The sequence below is a fragment of the Otolemur garnettii genome, unplaced genomic scaffold (assembly GCF_000181295.1).
Source record: "Otolemur garnettii isolate 467f Iridium unplaced genomic scaffold, OtoGar3 scaffold00008, whole genome shotgun sequence".
Taxonomy (NCBI): Eukaryota; Metazoa; Chordata; class Mammalia; order Primates; family Galagidae; genus Otolemur; species Otolemur garnettii.
This window is the reverse complement of record NW_003852403.1, coordinates 17,610,560-17,626,584: the sequence shown is the minus strand read 5'-3', so window position 1 is coordinate 17,626,584 and position 16,025 is coordinate 17,610,560. Positions and strand designations below refer to the sequence as shown.

Sequence of the window (16,025 nt, the reverse complement as noted above, 5' to 3'; positions counted from 1 at the left end):
GCACTCTCCCCAGGGGGACAGCTTGTGGCTCCTGTCTCAAAAAAAAAAAAAAAAATTGGTATAATTGTGATAGATGTGTTATTCACAATTGGTATAATTGTGAGGGATGTGTTACTTAATTCAATGTACACATTTCACATTGTATATCGAAGCAGTAAATGTATCAATGTATTAACCCCATAAATGTATCAATGTACAAAGTTATGATTTAATGAAAAATAATTTTTAAAAAATTAAAAATTGAACAGACATAGATGAATAGATGGATGGAAAATTAATAGATGAATACAGAGTAAGAAAGAGAAATTGTGAATCTGCTGTGTCAAGAATATTCTAAGTACACAGCTATGATTTAATAAAAAAATAATAAATAAATAAAAATAAAGAATATTCCAAGTAGAATAATTAGCTATGGCATCAACCAAAATAATAAACACCATTCCTACTCAAAACCTGATCTGGATATTTAGTGGGAAGCTATTCCTGAAATATTACACTACTAGTGACACACTACCTCTGTTACCCACACTGAAAGGCAGCATATCCTTCTATACACCATCAAACCGTAACTGTAGCCGGGCGTGTGGCTCATACCTGTAATCCTAGCACTCTGGGAGGCTGAGGCGGGCAGATTGCTTGATGTTAGGAGTTGGAGACCAGCCTGAGCAAGAGTGAGACACCGGCTCTAAAAATTAACAGCCACTGTGGCGGGCACCTGTAGTCCCCGCTACTTAGGAAGCTGAGGCAAGAGGATCGCTTGAGCCCAGGAGTTTGAGATTGCTGTGAGTTATGACTCCATGGCACTCTGCCAATGGCAATATAGTGAGACTCTGCCTCAAAAAAAAACCAACTCGGTGCCTATAGTTCAAGCAGCTAAGGCGCCAGCCATATACACCGGAGCTGGCAGGTTCGAATCCAGCCCAGGGCCTGCCAAACAACAACAACTACAACCAAAAGATAGCCGGGCATTGTGGCGGGTGCCTGTAGTCCCAGCTACTTGGAAGGGTGAGGCAAGAGCATCACTTAAGCCCTGAAGTTGGAGGTTCTCTGAGCTGTGATGCCACAGCACTCTACCCAGGGCAACAGCTTGAGGCTCTGTCTCAGAAAAAAAATAATAATAATCACCATATTCAAGCCATCTGCTCTAATTCAATCAAAGAAGTCACTTATTCCCACCTTCAACTTATCTCTTCCTAGCTACAAAGAGTCTTCATCATGAATCCTGCTACCTGAAGAAGATAATCCAATCCAGAGGCCAATTAACCCACTCACCACAAGGTCCAAAAACCACCCCACAAAGCAATCTCTGCCGCCTTTCAACGTAATCCGCTTTCACTAACAGGGATTAAAAAAACTGAAGGAAAGGCACCAAAGTGTTAACTATGGTTACGTGTGCATAGCAAAATTATAAAGTTATTTTTTCTTTTCTTTTCTATTGTTTTTTTTTTTGGGGGTATTTTCCATATTTTTCATTAGATGATTATATGTGTAAGTTAGAAAAAAATTAGATGTATTGCAAAAATATATAAGGAGGGCACTTTTGAGTGCCTGCAATATGTATATTGAGGGGAATGGTTACAGAGTAAATACTTAACAATCACTTACTAAATTGCAAATGCAGACTTATGCATTTCTCTGTATGTTTTATTTCAAGATAAAAATGTTAATTTCAGGCCAGGCATGGTGGCTCATGCCTGTAGTCACTGCACGTGGGAGGCCAAGGCAAGTGGATTGCCTGAGCTCACAGGTTCAAGACCAGCCTGAGCCAGAACAAGACCCCCAGCTCTACAAAGTAGCCAGGCATTGTGGTGGGCACCTGTAGTCCCAGCTACTTGGAAGGCTGAGGCAAGAGGATCACTTGAACCCAAGAGTTGAGGTTGCTGTGAGCTAAGATGCCACAGCACTCTACCAAGGGTGACCAAGGGAGATTCTGTCTCAAAAACAAAAAAAATGTTAATTTCATAACAAGGCAATGGCCTCCACTGATAAAAAATAATCTGGCTTGTGTTTGATTGGTTTAGGTTTGTTGTGTTTTGATTTGAGTTTTTCCATATGCATAGAATAGAAGAGGTTGGCCTGTGGCTTCCTAGAGGGAAAAGAATATTATAAAGATTAGTGAAAAGCAGGGACTAAGAAATTCAAGAATTCAGGGCCCAGAGAGCTGGAACTGTGAACCATGAGCAACACAAGTCAGCTAGGTGGCCTGTACATGATGTAATCATCACTGTGCCTCAGTACTTCTCTCTTGAGACCAAAAGCGCCTAGGTCTGCCTTAGATAGGTTGAGGATTAATGATTTCCCTAACAGCAAGCCCTCAGTGAAAGGCTATCCTGAAATAGTAATCTTACTTGTCCATCTCTTTTATGAGTAAATCAGAATAAAGTATTTTATCACTAGACTCTTTTTTTTTTTTTTGAGACAGAGCCTCAAGCTGTCCCCCTGGGTAGAGTGCTGTGGTATCACAGCTAACAGCAACCTCCAACTCCTGGGCTCAAGCGAGTCTCCTGCCTCCACCTCTCAAGTAGCTGGGACCACGGGTGCCTGCCACAACACCTGGTTATTTTTTTGGTTGCAGCCATCATTGTTGTTTGGCGGCCCGGGCTGGATTCGAACCCGCCACCTTAGGTGTATGTGGCTGGCGCCTTAGCCACTTGAGCCACAGACACCGAGCCTATCACCAGACTCTTAAATCTACTGATCCAAATTAAAGAAATACACAGAGGAAAACGCCAAACTGTATCTCGCCTCATATGCAGGTGCTTCTCACGCTTTGTAGTTCCAAGGACTAATGTAAGAACCCTGGTTTGCTGGGCCACAGATAGCCAGCAAGTCACTCTGTGTTAACACAGCACAGCTCCACGAGGGTATTAGTTGCACAGTACAACATATACTATCAAGTGAACTAGTCTATCCTGGAGTGACTCATGTCCATAGAATCAGCATCAATAAAAAATATCAACTGATAATAACTGATAGAGACTAAGAGGGGAACAAGGAAGGGGAGAGTCTGCACAGCAAATAACGAATGACTCAAGACGGACGTCTTTATATGCATAGAGCGAACTAACTAAACAGACAGCAAGTCTAGACACAGATGTTACCCGACGAAGAGGGTCCAGCCACCTGTCACCGTCCCAGCCAATGCAGAGAAGGGGACTAGGTCTAACTAGCTTTATTAGCAGAAGGCCAGCAATTCTGGAGAGTAGTCTCTCAACTCTGTTCTGCCTCAGTTACAATTCTAATAGTTTTTATAATGGGAATACAAGGAAACAGACCTAGAAAATTTTAACTTTACCTGATAAGAAGTAACATCAAAGTAATCTTCATTCTAACCATGCAAAATGTTTAAACGGCAGAAAGGTAATTTTCCCTGTAATAAGAGATCTAAGAGAATCATCAGAGAAAACATCTTCTCATCAAAGTAACCTTTACCAATATCACAACACCTATCATCTATGTGGGACTGCTTCTTCAGTCTCCTGAGATAAAAGAAACATCCTCACAATCTCCGAGAAACCTTAACTAGATAACCGAGGGGGAAGGAAGTGGGGGGAGAACGTGAACTCTGCAGACGATTCCCTGTACTGCTTCAGCTGAGCTTCTCGGACTCCACCTTGTAGGCTGCTTTGCTGGTTTCACAAAGGCCACTGACCTTCCAGTCTGTGAAACTGGTATGTTGTTATCGTACCTTCACAATTAACTTGTTTACCAATTTACCTTAATGGGCCTTTTTTTTCTTAGAAAGTCTTTTTCTTACAATCTAGACCTTAGTCAACAATAGGAAATTTAAAAAGAAATTGTTTTACATGCCAGTAAATATTGGGACAGATAGAAAAAGAAATCAGTTGACTCAGATGAGCCACAGATCAGATCAGATCAGATCATAACCACACAAAATTGGTTATTATTCTCTTCGGTCACTATGAGAGAATTTTTTATTTGTCTGTGTGATTTCTGTTCTGCTTTTAGATAACATCCGACTAGGACAGATTGCATTTGAACCGGCAGTAGGTGTTGAATTGCATACCGTTTCCCATCTGGCTGGGGAAACCGTAGCCACACCGGGCATGGTAGGGGGCTTTCCTGGTAGGTAGTCTATAGCCAGTTGGATTCACCCCAAGGACACCTCGCCCAGCTGGAAATTTAAAAACAGTAGACAAATAGGCCCACCTGGGGGTGACCCAAGGACCACTCTCAGAAGCAATGAACTTGTCAAACAATCAGTATACCAAAAATATGTTCTATTAATTGTTTATGAAAAGCAGGCCAGGCACAGTGGCTCAAACTTGTAATCCTAGCACTCTAGAAGGCTGAGGAGGGGTGGAATGCCTGAACTCACAAATTCCAGACCAGCCTGTGTAAGAGTAAGACCCCATCTCTAAAAATAGCCAGGTGTTGTGGCAGGTGCCTGTAGTCCCAGCTACTCGGTAGGCTGAGGCAAGAGAATTGCTTGAACCCAAGAGTTTGAGGTTGCTGTGAACTATGACATCAGGGCACTCTACCAAAGGTGACAAAGCAAGACTCTGTCGCAAAAAAATAAATAAATAAATAATAAAATAAAATTTGTAGCAATTGATGTGACATGGGACAGTTTTAACAGCCTATGAGAATTTTTCTTGGCACTTCATTTTGAGAGTGGCTTTGTTAAACTATTCTCCCATAGCCATCCTCCTTAAGTCACTTAGCCATGTATTTTGGAGCTAGAGGGAGAGCCATCCATACCCCAGATTTGGACAAAATCATTTAGCACAATAAAGATGAATTTCCCTAAGATTCTTTAAGCTAGAAAGGTCTCGGCTCGGTGCCTATAGCTCAACCAGCTAAGGCGCCAGCCACGTACACCTAAGGTGGCGGGTTCGAATCCCCAGCCCGGACCCGCCAAACAACAATGACGGCTGCAACCAAAAAATAGCCGGGCGTTGTGGCGGGCGCCTGTGGTCCCAGCTACTTGGGAGGCGGAGGCAGGAGACTCGCTTGAGCCCAGGAGTTGGAGGTTACTGTGAGCTGTAATGCCACGGCACTCTACCCAGGGGGACAGCTTGAGGCTCTGTCTCCAAAAAAAAAAAAAAGCTAGAAAGGTCTCTCTTTTCAAGTTATCCCAGGATCCCAAAGGCCTAGATATGGACACCCTCATTCCATATCACCTTTATATTATACATGTGTGTGTGTGTGTGTGTGTATATATATATATATATATATATTTTTTTTTTTTTTTTTTTTTTTAAAGACAGAGTCTCACTTAGTCACCCTTAGTAGGGTGGCGTGACATTACAGCTCACAGCAACCTCAAACTACTGGGCTCAAGTGCTTCTCTTGCCTTGGCCTCCCAAGTAGCTGGGACTACAGGTGCCCACCGCGATACCCAATTATTTTTAGAGACGGGGACCTCGCTCTGGCTCAGGCTGGTCTTGAACCTGTGAGCTCAGGTAATCAATCCACCCGCCTCAGCCTTCTAGAGCGTTAGGATTGCAGGTGTAAGCCACAGCGCCCAGCCCAATATCCCCTTTTTTAAACCAACACTACATGTCTAAATTTAAATTTCCAGGCCAGGTGTGCTGGCTCACACCTGTAATCCTACCACTCTAGGAGGCTGAGGCAGGAGGATCCCTTGAAGCCAAGAGTTTAAAACCAGCCTGAGCAAGAGGGGACAAGGAGGAGACCTCCCCACCCAGGTCTCTAGTAAAAATATAAAAATTAGCTGGGTATGGCAGTACACACCTATCGTCCCAGCTACTCAGGGAGGCTGAGGCAGGAGGATCACTTGAATGCAGGAGTCTGAGGTTGCTGTGAGCTAGGCTAATGACACAGCACTCTACCCAGGGAAACAGAGCGAGAAAAAAATCTTTTAATTTCCAAAATATTCATTAACCTGGGTGAATTCTTAAAATATGTTTACAAATTAAACTACCTGAAGAAACTTCTAGAAAAGGAAAAGAAAAATAGCTAGTGAAGTGACACAGACCTACTGTAGGTAAAAAAGTTTCAGTTCAGTTTCATCAGATCATAGAAACCCAGCACGCTTGAAGCTGGGGTTCATGTGAGGGTTTCTCCCCAAAGAGATTCACACACTACGATCCTGTGTACGAGGCTACAATAGCACACTGTGATGTGTCTGTGATCTGTCCTGCCTTCTAGATATGGAGACTAATATTGATCACAACTAATCATTTTCCTTCCAGAGGGATTATATCAATTATATAAAAAGCAGAAGCACAGGGTTGATGATGTGAAAGAAAAGGTATTTTATAAGATTTAACAATTTGTAAATGTGCTGGGGATGCAAATATGCAGGTGTGTGTTTATTTAGATAAATGTCACCTGAAACTCAAACCCTAAAGTTACAATCATGTCAGAATAGTATGTGTAATACAGTAGTCCACCCTTATTGGGGTGGGGGATGTTCTGAGCCCCCCAGTGGATGCCTGAAACTGTGGATAGTACCAAACCCTATGGATATATAGATACTGTGTTTTTTCCTATACACACAGATATGACAAAGTTTAATTTAAAAGTTTGGCACAGTAAGCGATTAACAATAATAATTAAAATGAAATACGACAATTATAACAAGATATTATAATAAAAGTTATGTGAATGTTGTCTCTCTCTGTCTCTCCCAAAATACCTTTTAGTCCTGTACCCATTTTTGGACCAGGGTTGACCGTAGGAAACCAGGAAACAGAAACCACGGATAAGAGGAGACGAGTAACCCAAATACCCTAATGGTTATGTTTATCCACAAAAGCGTAGACAATGATCTATTAGGCGATGAACAGTACTAGATAGGATCATTGCTATTAATTTCTCTAGAGTAGTGAATGTAAAAGAATGAACAAATGGAATACACACAGTGAGCAACAATTAAAATGTTAGAGAGGCAAGGCTTTCACATGCAGAAGCTGTTACGAGGATTGGAACAGAAAAGAGAGGAAAGTTATAGAAAGTCTATCAAATGAGGTACAGAACAAATAGGATTTAAGGTTCACGGCGGAAGAGAAACCAAAGAAGGTCACAAACAAGGGTTTGCCCCCGAAAAAGAAGACTGGGTGAGGAAATGTATCACTGCTGATTTAAAGCAGAGAGATATGTATCTCATCATTTTTGTACCACTAATAAAAATAAATACTAGCCCAGCACACTACTTCAATTTTGCAGACAACACAAATGATGCAGCCAGTAAGATTTAAAATGTGATTATTGTAAGACCTCGAATAGTTCATAGCTAAGCTAAATTCAAAGCAGAAATGATGAGCTTGGAGACAGGAAATGAGTCTTTAATGGAAAGACGTTGGCTATATAAATTAAAGCAGAGATGTGGAAAAGTTGTTTTTTTTAAATCTACAGCTAACTGTATATTAGCTATTAAAATTTAAGTGACACAGTTGAGTGGATCATCAAGACAAATGAACTCAGAAAGCATTTGAATAGCAAGTCGCTAATCTGCTTGCAGCTGCAGTGTGTCACCCTTAGGAGACTGGACTGATTATGCAGAGTTGGTAGAACAATGTTTACTAGCCAGTGTCAACAAAGAATTTTGAATTTATCACAATGAAAATGAAAAGAAAAATCTTGTTTTTGAAGATATAAAGTTACATCAGTATTTCTTTTGAAATATTCCCTCTACTAATTTTGTGAATGTATACAACGATCATATGGTTAATCCCTTATAAAATAATTATCCAACCTTAAAGAAATGAACGTATCATTCTTTCCAAAATGACAGGAAGAAAACATTTTACATTGTATGCAGAGTGGCTATCACCATATATTTGGAAGTTCTGCTTTGCTCTTCCCCATTATTTCAAAGACTCTCCCTCAGTATTCCAGGCTTGTTATCAACAATTTTCTCAAATCTTCTTAAAATAAAAATTTTAAAGAAGGAAACCTAAATGTAAGACTCTAAGAGATGCGAATCACCTTATAGACTAATTCTAATTGTCCCTGAAAATTTGCTTATAAGGTAATTTCTATATTCTAATATTCATGTCCTAGAAAAGTGTTCCAATACAAAGAATTTGGGTAATAAATCATGCTTAAGCATGTAGAAACCTCTTAAATGACATTTTCTCCATAATATATAAAGGTTGATGTTAGGGACAGGCAGGGTATCTCATGCCTATAATCCTAGCACTCTGGGAGGCTGAGACAGGAGGATTGCTTGAGGCCAGCAGTTCAAGACCAGCCTAGAGAACATAGTGTGACTCCATCTCTACAAAAAAATTTAAAAATTAGCTGGGCATGGTGGCACACACCTGTAGTCCCAGCCACTTGGGAGGGTGGGGCAGGAGGATCACTTGAACCCAGGAGTGCAAGGTTACAGAGAGCTATGGTGATGCCACTGCACTCCACCCTGGGTGATAGAGAAAGAAAAAATAAAATAAATTAAAGGTCAATGTTGAACAAAATAAATATATAACAGTAACTATGGTTATTATTTTGATGTTTAGGCTTTTTAATGGCATAAAGAAACACAATGGTTTTAGGAGTCTAAAAATTCTTTTGCCAGAATGTATAATAGGAATAATTTACAACTTTCTTAAACTAATCAGATCCTGACTTTTTAATGAAATTATAAGCCTTGAAAAGAGAGTAAGCTGTGTGGGAGGTACATAGCCCTCCAACTGGGGGTAAAGCATGCAGGCGGGCCATCCTTGTGGCTCCTCCCAGATCACCAAAGAATCTCATCAGACCACATTAGAAGAGAGGACCCTGGAGGCAGCCCAGTCCGGGGAATGTGAGCATGACCATCCCTGCACGGAGGGTCAGCAGAACAGACAGGTTAAGACCTGTGTCCTCCTGGTCAGCAGTTTAGATTAGAGAAGTTAAGATATCTTCCCTGCAAGGACAAAACCTGCTTTCCCCCTCCCCTTTTCTAAATATACATTATCAGACCATTCCAGACATTCCATTATCCAATGTTCCTGATTACCCTACCTTCCTGAGAGCAAGGGATTCTCTCTGATCCTATTTTTGAGCACAATAAAAGACCCCTGCACTGCCTCAATCTGCCACGCAGTGTGTGAGATAGTGGATGCCTCTCCAGGCCTCTCAGACTTTATGCATTCAGTTGGTGTGAAATCAGCCTCAGTCAGCTGATATGAACTAAAGATGGAGGAGATACATTTGCTATGTTCAGACTTTAGCAGTATATGAGTAACTTGAGAAACACATTTATTAGAACTCAAAACAGTAAGTGATAGTGGGGAATATATATGCTGCAAAAAACAGCCAAAGAGATTTAAAAAATGGAGTCACAGCTTCTCTGGCACAAATTCATAGCCTCTATTCTGGTAAAATTCCCTTCACAGGATTTTACAGATACTGAGTTATATCCAGATTTACCAACTTCTTGGTCTTCTCCTTCCTATTGCCTAGGGACTCTCTAAGCTACTACATGAGTGCAGTCCCTGGGCGGTCTGAGCATCACAAACACACATCATTCCCAGGGAGTGCTCACCGTTTTCACCGAGTCACTCAAAGCTTCCCACTGCAGGAATGGTATCGACATCTGGCTCCTTCGCCAGTGGTCATAGCGGGCTCGACGCTCTTCATTGGTCAGAATATCCTTAGCCTTCTGTAGTGTCTGAAAAGTCTCCACTGGAAAACAAATCAAGAGATGAGCACTTCTCTTGTAGAGAGATTATTTTAAATTCCAAAGCTATTGAATAAATATCACAAGAAATCATGACTGCCATTTACTAGCTATGTGACCTTGGCCCAATTTACCTCATTAAGCTTTTGTAAAGTATATTCAAGATCATGGATTTACCCGTGCCTGGCACACAGTTTATCCACTCCCTTCATTTTGCTTCAGTGATGTGCCAGGTGCTATTCCAGTTGCCAGTAACACAGATATGAACATTATTAGCAGGAGAAAAAAGACATTTATAAACATTAGAAAAAGATAATTCCATCCAGACTAGAAAGAAAATTACCTTTCTAGTGCTAACAGAGAGGGTAGTGACTAGGCAAGAGGGACAGTAAAAATGAAGACTCTAAGGTGGGAAGCAACACAGTGATTTAGAGCAGGCGTCCTCAAACTACGCCCACGGGCCACATGCCGCCCTCCTGGGACATTTATCCAGCCCACCGTGTGTTTTTGCCACCGCTGCCTGTCCTGCTTAGCAGCTGACTCCTCCCGGGGCCTGCAATCCAGCCCTCCAACAGTCAGAGGGACAGTGAACTGGCCCCCTGTTTAAAAAGTTTGAGGACCCCTGATTTAGAGGAAGCATCAATTGCCATGTGGCTGGAGGAAACTGGCCCCGGAAAGGACAATGAGGAATGGGGCTGTGGAGTAGACTAGAGCCCGCCATTCAATCTAAGTCATGAATCCTTAGATGTCATGCTAAGGATTCGAGCCTGCTTTTTATCATAAGAACAATGGGAGGGTTACCCATAGTAAATAGCATGGTTTGTGCTTGGCAAATGGTATCTTTGTCACTAATCTATTTAGCCAGAGGGCTTATAATAAAAACTTTTCACGGTCCTGTTGGAAACACTTCCAAAGTCTCTTCTGCCCCTCAGTGAAATTTTCTGTAGAGCAAAATACAAGATTAATATACAAAAATCAATGGTGTTTTTATGCATGAGTAATAAACAATTTGAAAATGAAATTTAGAAAACTATTCCATCTATAAGAGTATCAGAAAGAATAAAATATAGGCTGGGCACAGTAGCTCATACCTGAAACCTTAGCACTCTGGGAGGCCAAGACAGGTGAATAGTCTGAGCTCAGAAGTTCAAGACCAGCCTAAGCAAAAGCAAGACCCCATCTCTACCAAAAATAGAAAATCTAGCCAGGTGTGGTGGCACAGACCTATAATCCCAGCTACTCAGGAGGCTGAAGCAAGGGGATTGCCTGAGCCCAAGAGTTCAAGTTCACTGTGAACTATGATACCATAGCACTCTACCTAGGGCACAGAATGAGACTCTGTCAAAGAAAGGTAGAGAAGGAAGGAAGGAAAGATGGAAGGAAGGGATGGAGGGAAGGAAGGGAGAAACATTTTTAACAAAAAAGTGCTCTACACACGCTAAAAACTATACAATATTGTTGAAAGAAAATAAAGATTTAAATAAATAGAAAGACACTCCATGTCCATAGATTTCAAAACTTCACATTGCTAAAATACTAATAGACCTCAAATGTGTATCCCAGTTGCCTTTTCTGCAGAAATTGACAAGCTAGTCTTAAAATCCAATTTCACATGCAAGGGACCCAAAAGAGGGGGAAAATAATATCCTCTTGAAAAAATAATAACAGGCTCGGCGCCTGTGGCTCAAGCAGCTAAGGCGCCAGCCACATACACCTAAGGTGGCGGGTTCGAATCCAGCCCGGACCCGCCAAACAACAATGATGGCTGCAACCAAAAAATAGCCGGGTGTTGTGGTGGGTGCCTGTGGTCCCAGCCACTTGGGAAGCTGAGGCAAGAGACTCATTTGAGCCCAGGAGTTGGAGGTTGCTATGAGCAGTGAAGCCATGGCACTCTACCCAGGGGGACAGCTTGAGGCTCTGTCTCAAAAAAAAAAAAAAAAAAAAAAGAATAACAAAGGAGGACTCACACTTCTAAATTTCAAAACTTACTGTAAAGCTACAGTAATGAAAATAGTGAATACTAACATAAGGATAGACATATAGATAAATGAAATAGAATTGAGAATAGAGGAATAAAGCTTCACATTTGCAGTCAACTGATTTTTGACAAGAGTGTCGAGATAACTCAATTGAGAAAGAATAGTCTTTCCAACAACTGGTGCTAAGGTGCTGAGAATGAATTTGGATCCCTACCTCAAACCATAGACAAATACTAGCTCAGAAATGGATCACGTTCAAACGTAAGAGTTAAAATTATAAATCCCTGAGAAAAAACATGAATTAAATTTTCATGACTTCAGATTAGGTTCCTTAGAATGGCTCCTCAGATATGACATCAAAAGCACAAGCAAGCAAGGAAAAATAGATTAATTGGACTATATCAAAATTAAAACATTTGTGTTTCAAAGAATACTATCAAGAAAGTGAAGACAACCCATGGAATGGGAAAAATACTTGCAAACCATAGATATCACAGGGTACTTACATCTAAAATTTATAAAGAACTCTTAAATTCAATAAGAAAAAGAAAATACAATCACAAAATGGGCAAAGGATTTGAATGGACATTTCTCCAAAGAAGATAATAGACAACAAGCAAATGAAAAGACACTCAACATCATTCAGTCCTCTGGGAAATACAAATCAAAACCATAGCAAGATATCACTTCACACCCAATAGGATAGCCAAAATTATAAATAGGGTGGTGCCTGTAGCTCAGTGGGTAGGGCGCCGGCCACATACACCAAGAGTGGTGGGTTCAAACCCAGCCCTGGCCAGCTAAAACAACAACAACTGCAACAACAACAACAAAAAATAATAATAATAATAGCCGGGTGTTATGGTGGGCACCTGTAGTCCCAACTACTCGGGAGGCTGAGGCAAGAGAATCACTTAAGCCTGAGTTTGAGGTTGCTGTGAGCTGTGACTCCACAGCACTCTACCGAGGGCAACAAAGTGAGAGTCTGTCTCAAAAAAAATAAAAATATAAACATAAATAGATAATTTTGAAAAATAGTTTGGTATTTCCTTAAAACAGTAAACAGAGTTGAAATTATCTCTTACTTTTATTTATAAATATTAGTTGTCTATTTTTTGAGACTTAAAAAAAAAGAAGTTAACTAATGACGCCATACTGAATCTCAGTGTCAAAGCATTCTATAATAGACATACTCTTATTTGACAATGTAAATGTTACTCTCTTTGGCATTATTATTATTATTATTATTGCCTAATATTTCAATGCAGCAATCATCTGATTTCTTTTCTGAATTTATGTTCATTTGTTCTTTATGAGTCTTTTGTTTCTAGTCCTTATCTTAAACATTGTTATTGTTATTAAATTTTAAGCCTTTTTAATTTTGTGAAGGCAAAAACTGGAAACCTAATAAACACATGTATATGTAATATGTGTATATATATATAATTTTTTAAAAGTGTGAAAAAAAAAACATTAAACAGAGTTACCCAACCATTGGGTAATGATATGACCCAACCATTTCAATCCTGGATATATACCATGAGAAGTGAAGGCATATGACCACTAAAAATCTATAGCATTATTCATTAGCCAAAAAGTAGAAACAACCCAAATGTCCACCAGTTGTGACTGAATAAACAAAATGTGGCATATCCAAATAAAGGAATTATCATTCAGCCATAAAAAGGAATGAAATATTGATACATCCTACATGAGCCTTGAAAACACTATGCTAAGTGAAAGAAGCCAGTGACAAAAGGCTACATATAGTATCGTTTCTTTTATATTAAATATCCAGAATAGACAAATCTTTAGCGACAGAAAGCAAATTAGTTGTTGCCAGGGGCTGGGAAGTGACTGTCAATGAGTAAGAGGTTTCTTCTCGTGGTGTTGAAATGTTATGAAATTAGATAGTAGTGATGGTTGCACAACACTGTGAATACACTAAAAACCACTGAAGTTACATTTTAACAGGTGAACTTTCCGGTATGTGAATTATATCTGAATAAGCTGTTGTTTAAAAATAACTATCCATAGAGGTGATGGAAGCTTTGCAGCATGATTACCATGGTAATTAACCAATCTATACAGATGTTAAAATTCATAGAACTATGTACCAAATAAGTTAGTTTTACTGTATGATAATTTTCTTTTTTTCTTTTGAGACAGAGTCTCACTCTGACACCCTGAGTAGAGTACTGTGACATCATAGCTCACAGCAACGTCAAACTCTTGTGCTCAAGCAATCCTCTAGCCTCAGCCTCCACATATCTGGGACTACATGAGACCTCTACAACACCTGGCCAGTTTAGGCTGGTCTGGATCTCTTGGGCTCAGGCGATCCACTTGCCTTCGCCTCCCAAAGTGCTAAGATTATAGACATGAGCCACCACACACACCCTATGATACTTTTAGAAATAAAGTTATTCTAAAACTGTATTGAAAAACACATAGGGCTCGGCGCCTATAGCTCAACCGGCTAAGGCACCAGCCACGTACACCTAAGGTGGCAGGTTCGAATCCCCAGCCCGGACCCGCCAAACAACAATGACAGCTGCAACCAAAAAAAAAAAAAAAAAATAGCTGGGCGCTGTGGCGGGCGCCTGTGGTCCCAGCTACTTGGGAGGCGGAGGCAGGAGACTCGCTTGAGCCCAGGAATTGGAGGTTGCTGTGAGCTGTAATGCCACGGCACTCTACCCAGGTGGACAGCTTGAGGCTCTGTCTCAAAAAAAAAAAAAAGAAAAACACATAGACGATAACTTGTGAAAGGCCAGAGATAAAATTATGAATAGAAAACACTGTCATAACAATAGTTATTATTTGTAAGCACAGATCACATTTCTCTTTTACAAAAAGTTTATGGAGTGGGTATTATTATTATTGCCCCTATTTTATAGAATCTAAGGCTAGAGAGGTTAATGTAACTTGCCCAATGTCCCAAAGCTTCAAGTGATGAAGCCATGATTTAAACCCGAGCCTGCCAGGCTCCCAACCTGCACTCTCCAGGCTGCACTTGACCACCTTATCTCCCCCTTCCATCTTCCTGTAATGCACGTTGTCCTCCAATCCCCACTTCTTCCTCCATCACTCATCAATCCAGATCTTGCCCTTAAGATGTTCTTCTTGGGGGATCAGGATAAATGTCATTAGTTTTCAATACAACTGACTCTTTTCTTTCTCTCAGACCATTAGTAAATCCTATTGGCTTTACCTTCAAATGTACCCAAGATCTGATCTTTTCTCACCACCTCCACTGCCCTCATTCTGGTCCAAGTTGCCATCTCCATTCAGCTAAATTGTTATAGTAACTCCTTCACTTACCTCCCTGCCCTTGCCTTAGTCTATTTTCTATTTAACAAAAAGATCTTTTTAAAAATAAGTCGTATGGCCAGGTGGGGTGGCTCACGCCTGTAATCCTAACACTCTGGGAGGCTGAGGCAGTGGATTGCCTGAGCTCACTGAGTTTGAGAGGAGCCTGAGCAAGAGCAAGACCCTGTCTCTACTAAAAATAGAAAAATTAGCCAGGTGTTATGGCATGTGCCCACAGTCCCAGCTCCTCAGGTGGCTGAGGCAGGAGGCCTGCTTGAGCCCAGGAGTTTGAGGTTGCTGTGAGCTAGGCTGAGGCCATGGCTTTCTAGCCCAAGCAACAGAGTAAGACTGTCTCAAAAAAAAAAAAGCCAGGCACGGTGGCTCACGCCTGTAATCCTAGCACTCTGGGAGGCCAAAGTGGAAGGACTGCTTGAGCCCAGGAGTTTGAGACCAGCCTAAGGAAGAGCAATACCCTGTCTCTACTAAAAGTAGAGATACTAGCCAGGCACTGAGGTACCTGTAATCCCAGCTACTCAGGAGGCCGAAGCAAGAGAATCACAAGAGAGCCCAGGAGTTTGAGGTTGCTGTGAATTATGACAGTACTCTGCACAGAAACTATGTCTCAAAAAAGAAAAGAAAAGTCATATAATATTACTTCTTTGCTTAAAACTTCCAGTAACTTCCCATTTCTCTTAGAATAAAATCCAAAATTCTCACCATGGTTACTAGAGCTGGTCTCTACCCCTTTCTTTCTTCACTGATCTCATTTCTTTTCTACTTTTCCCCCACCTCCCCTTACTCCAGCCATAGTGGTTGCTCCTTGGCACACCAAGCACACACTGGCCTCAGGGCCCTGGTACTCGTCCCGGATTTTATCCTAGGCATTGCATGGCTCCCTTCCTTCCCAGCTCAGGAGCCACCTTATTGGTGGACCTACTCCCATTAGCCCCACTCTTTTATCTCCTTGCTCTACTTTGTTTGTCTTCATAGTATTTATTCCTTGACATTATAGAGTTATTTGTTTATGATTTCTCACTTCTACCAGAATATCAACTTTGCACAGGCAGAGCTTATCTGATTTGTCCTTTGCTACATCCCTTGCACTAGAGCAGTATAGTAGGTGCTCAAAAAGCATTCACCGGGCC

The 16,025-nt window shown here is 41.0% G+C and overlaps 1 protein-coding gene across 1 annotated transcript in view; it reads right to left on the bottom strand.

Annotated features, from left to right (window-relative positions):
- DNAJC12 (DnaJ heat shock protein family (Hsp40) member C12) overlaps positions 1 to 16,025 on the bottom strand; it is a 42,354-nt gene that overhangs the window by 8,576 nt on the left and 17,753 nt on the right. The window contains exon 3 of the mRNA XM_003783621.3: positions 9,458 to 9,597. Coding sequence (XP_003783669.1) covers positions 9,458 to 9,597 — 140 coding nt within the window. The remainder of the gene's footprint in view (positions 1 to 9,457; positions 9,598 to 16,025) is intronic.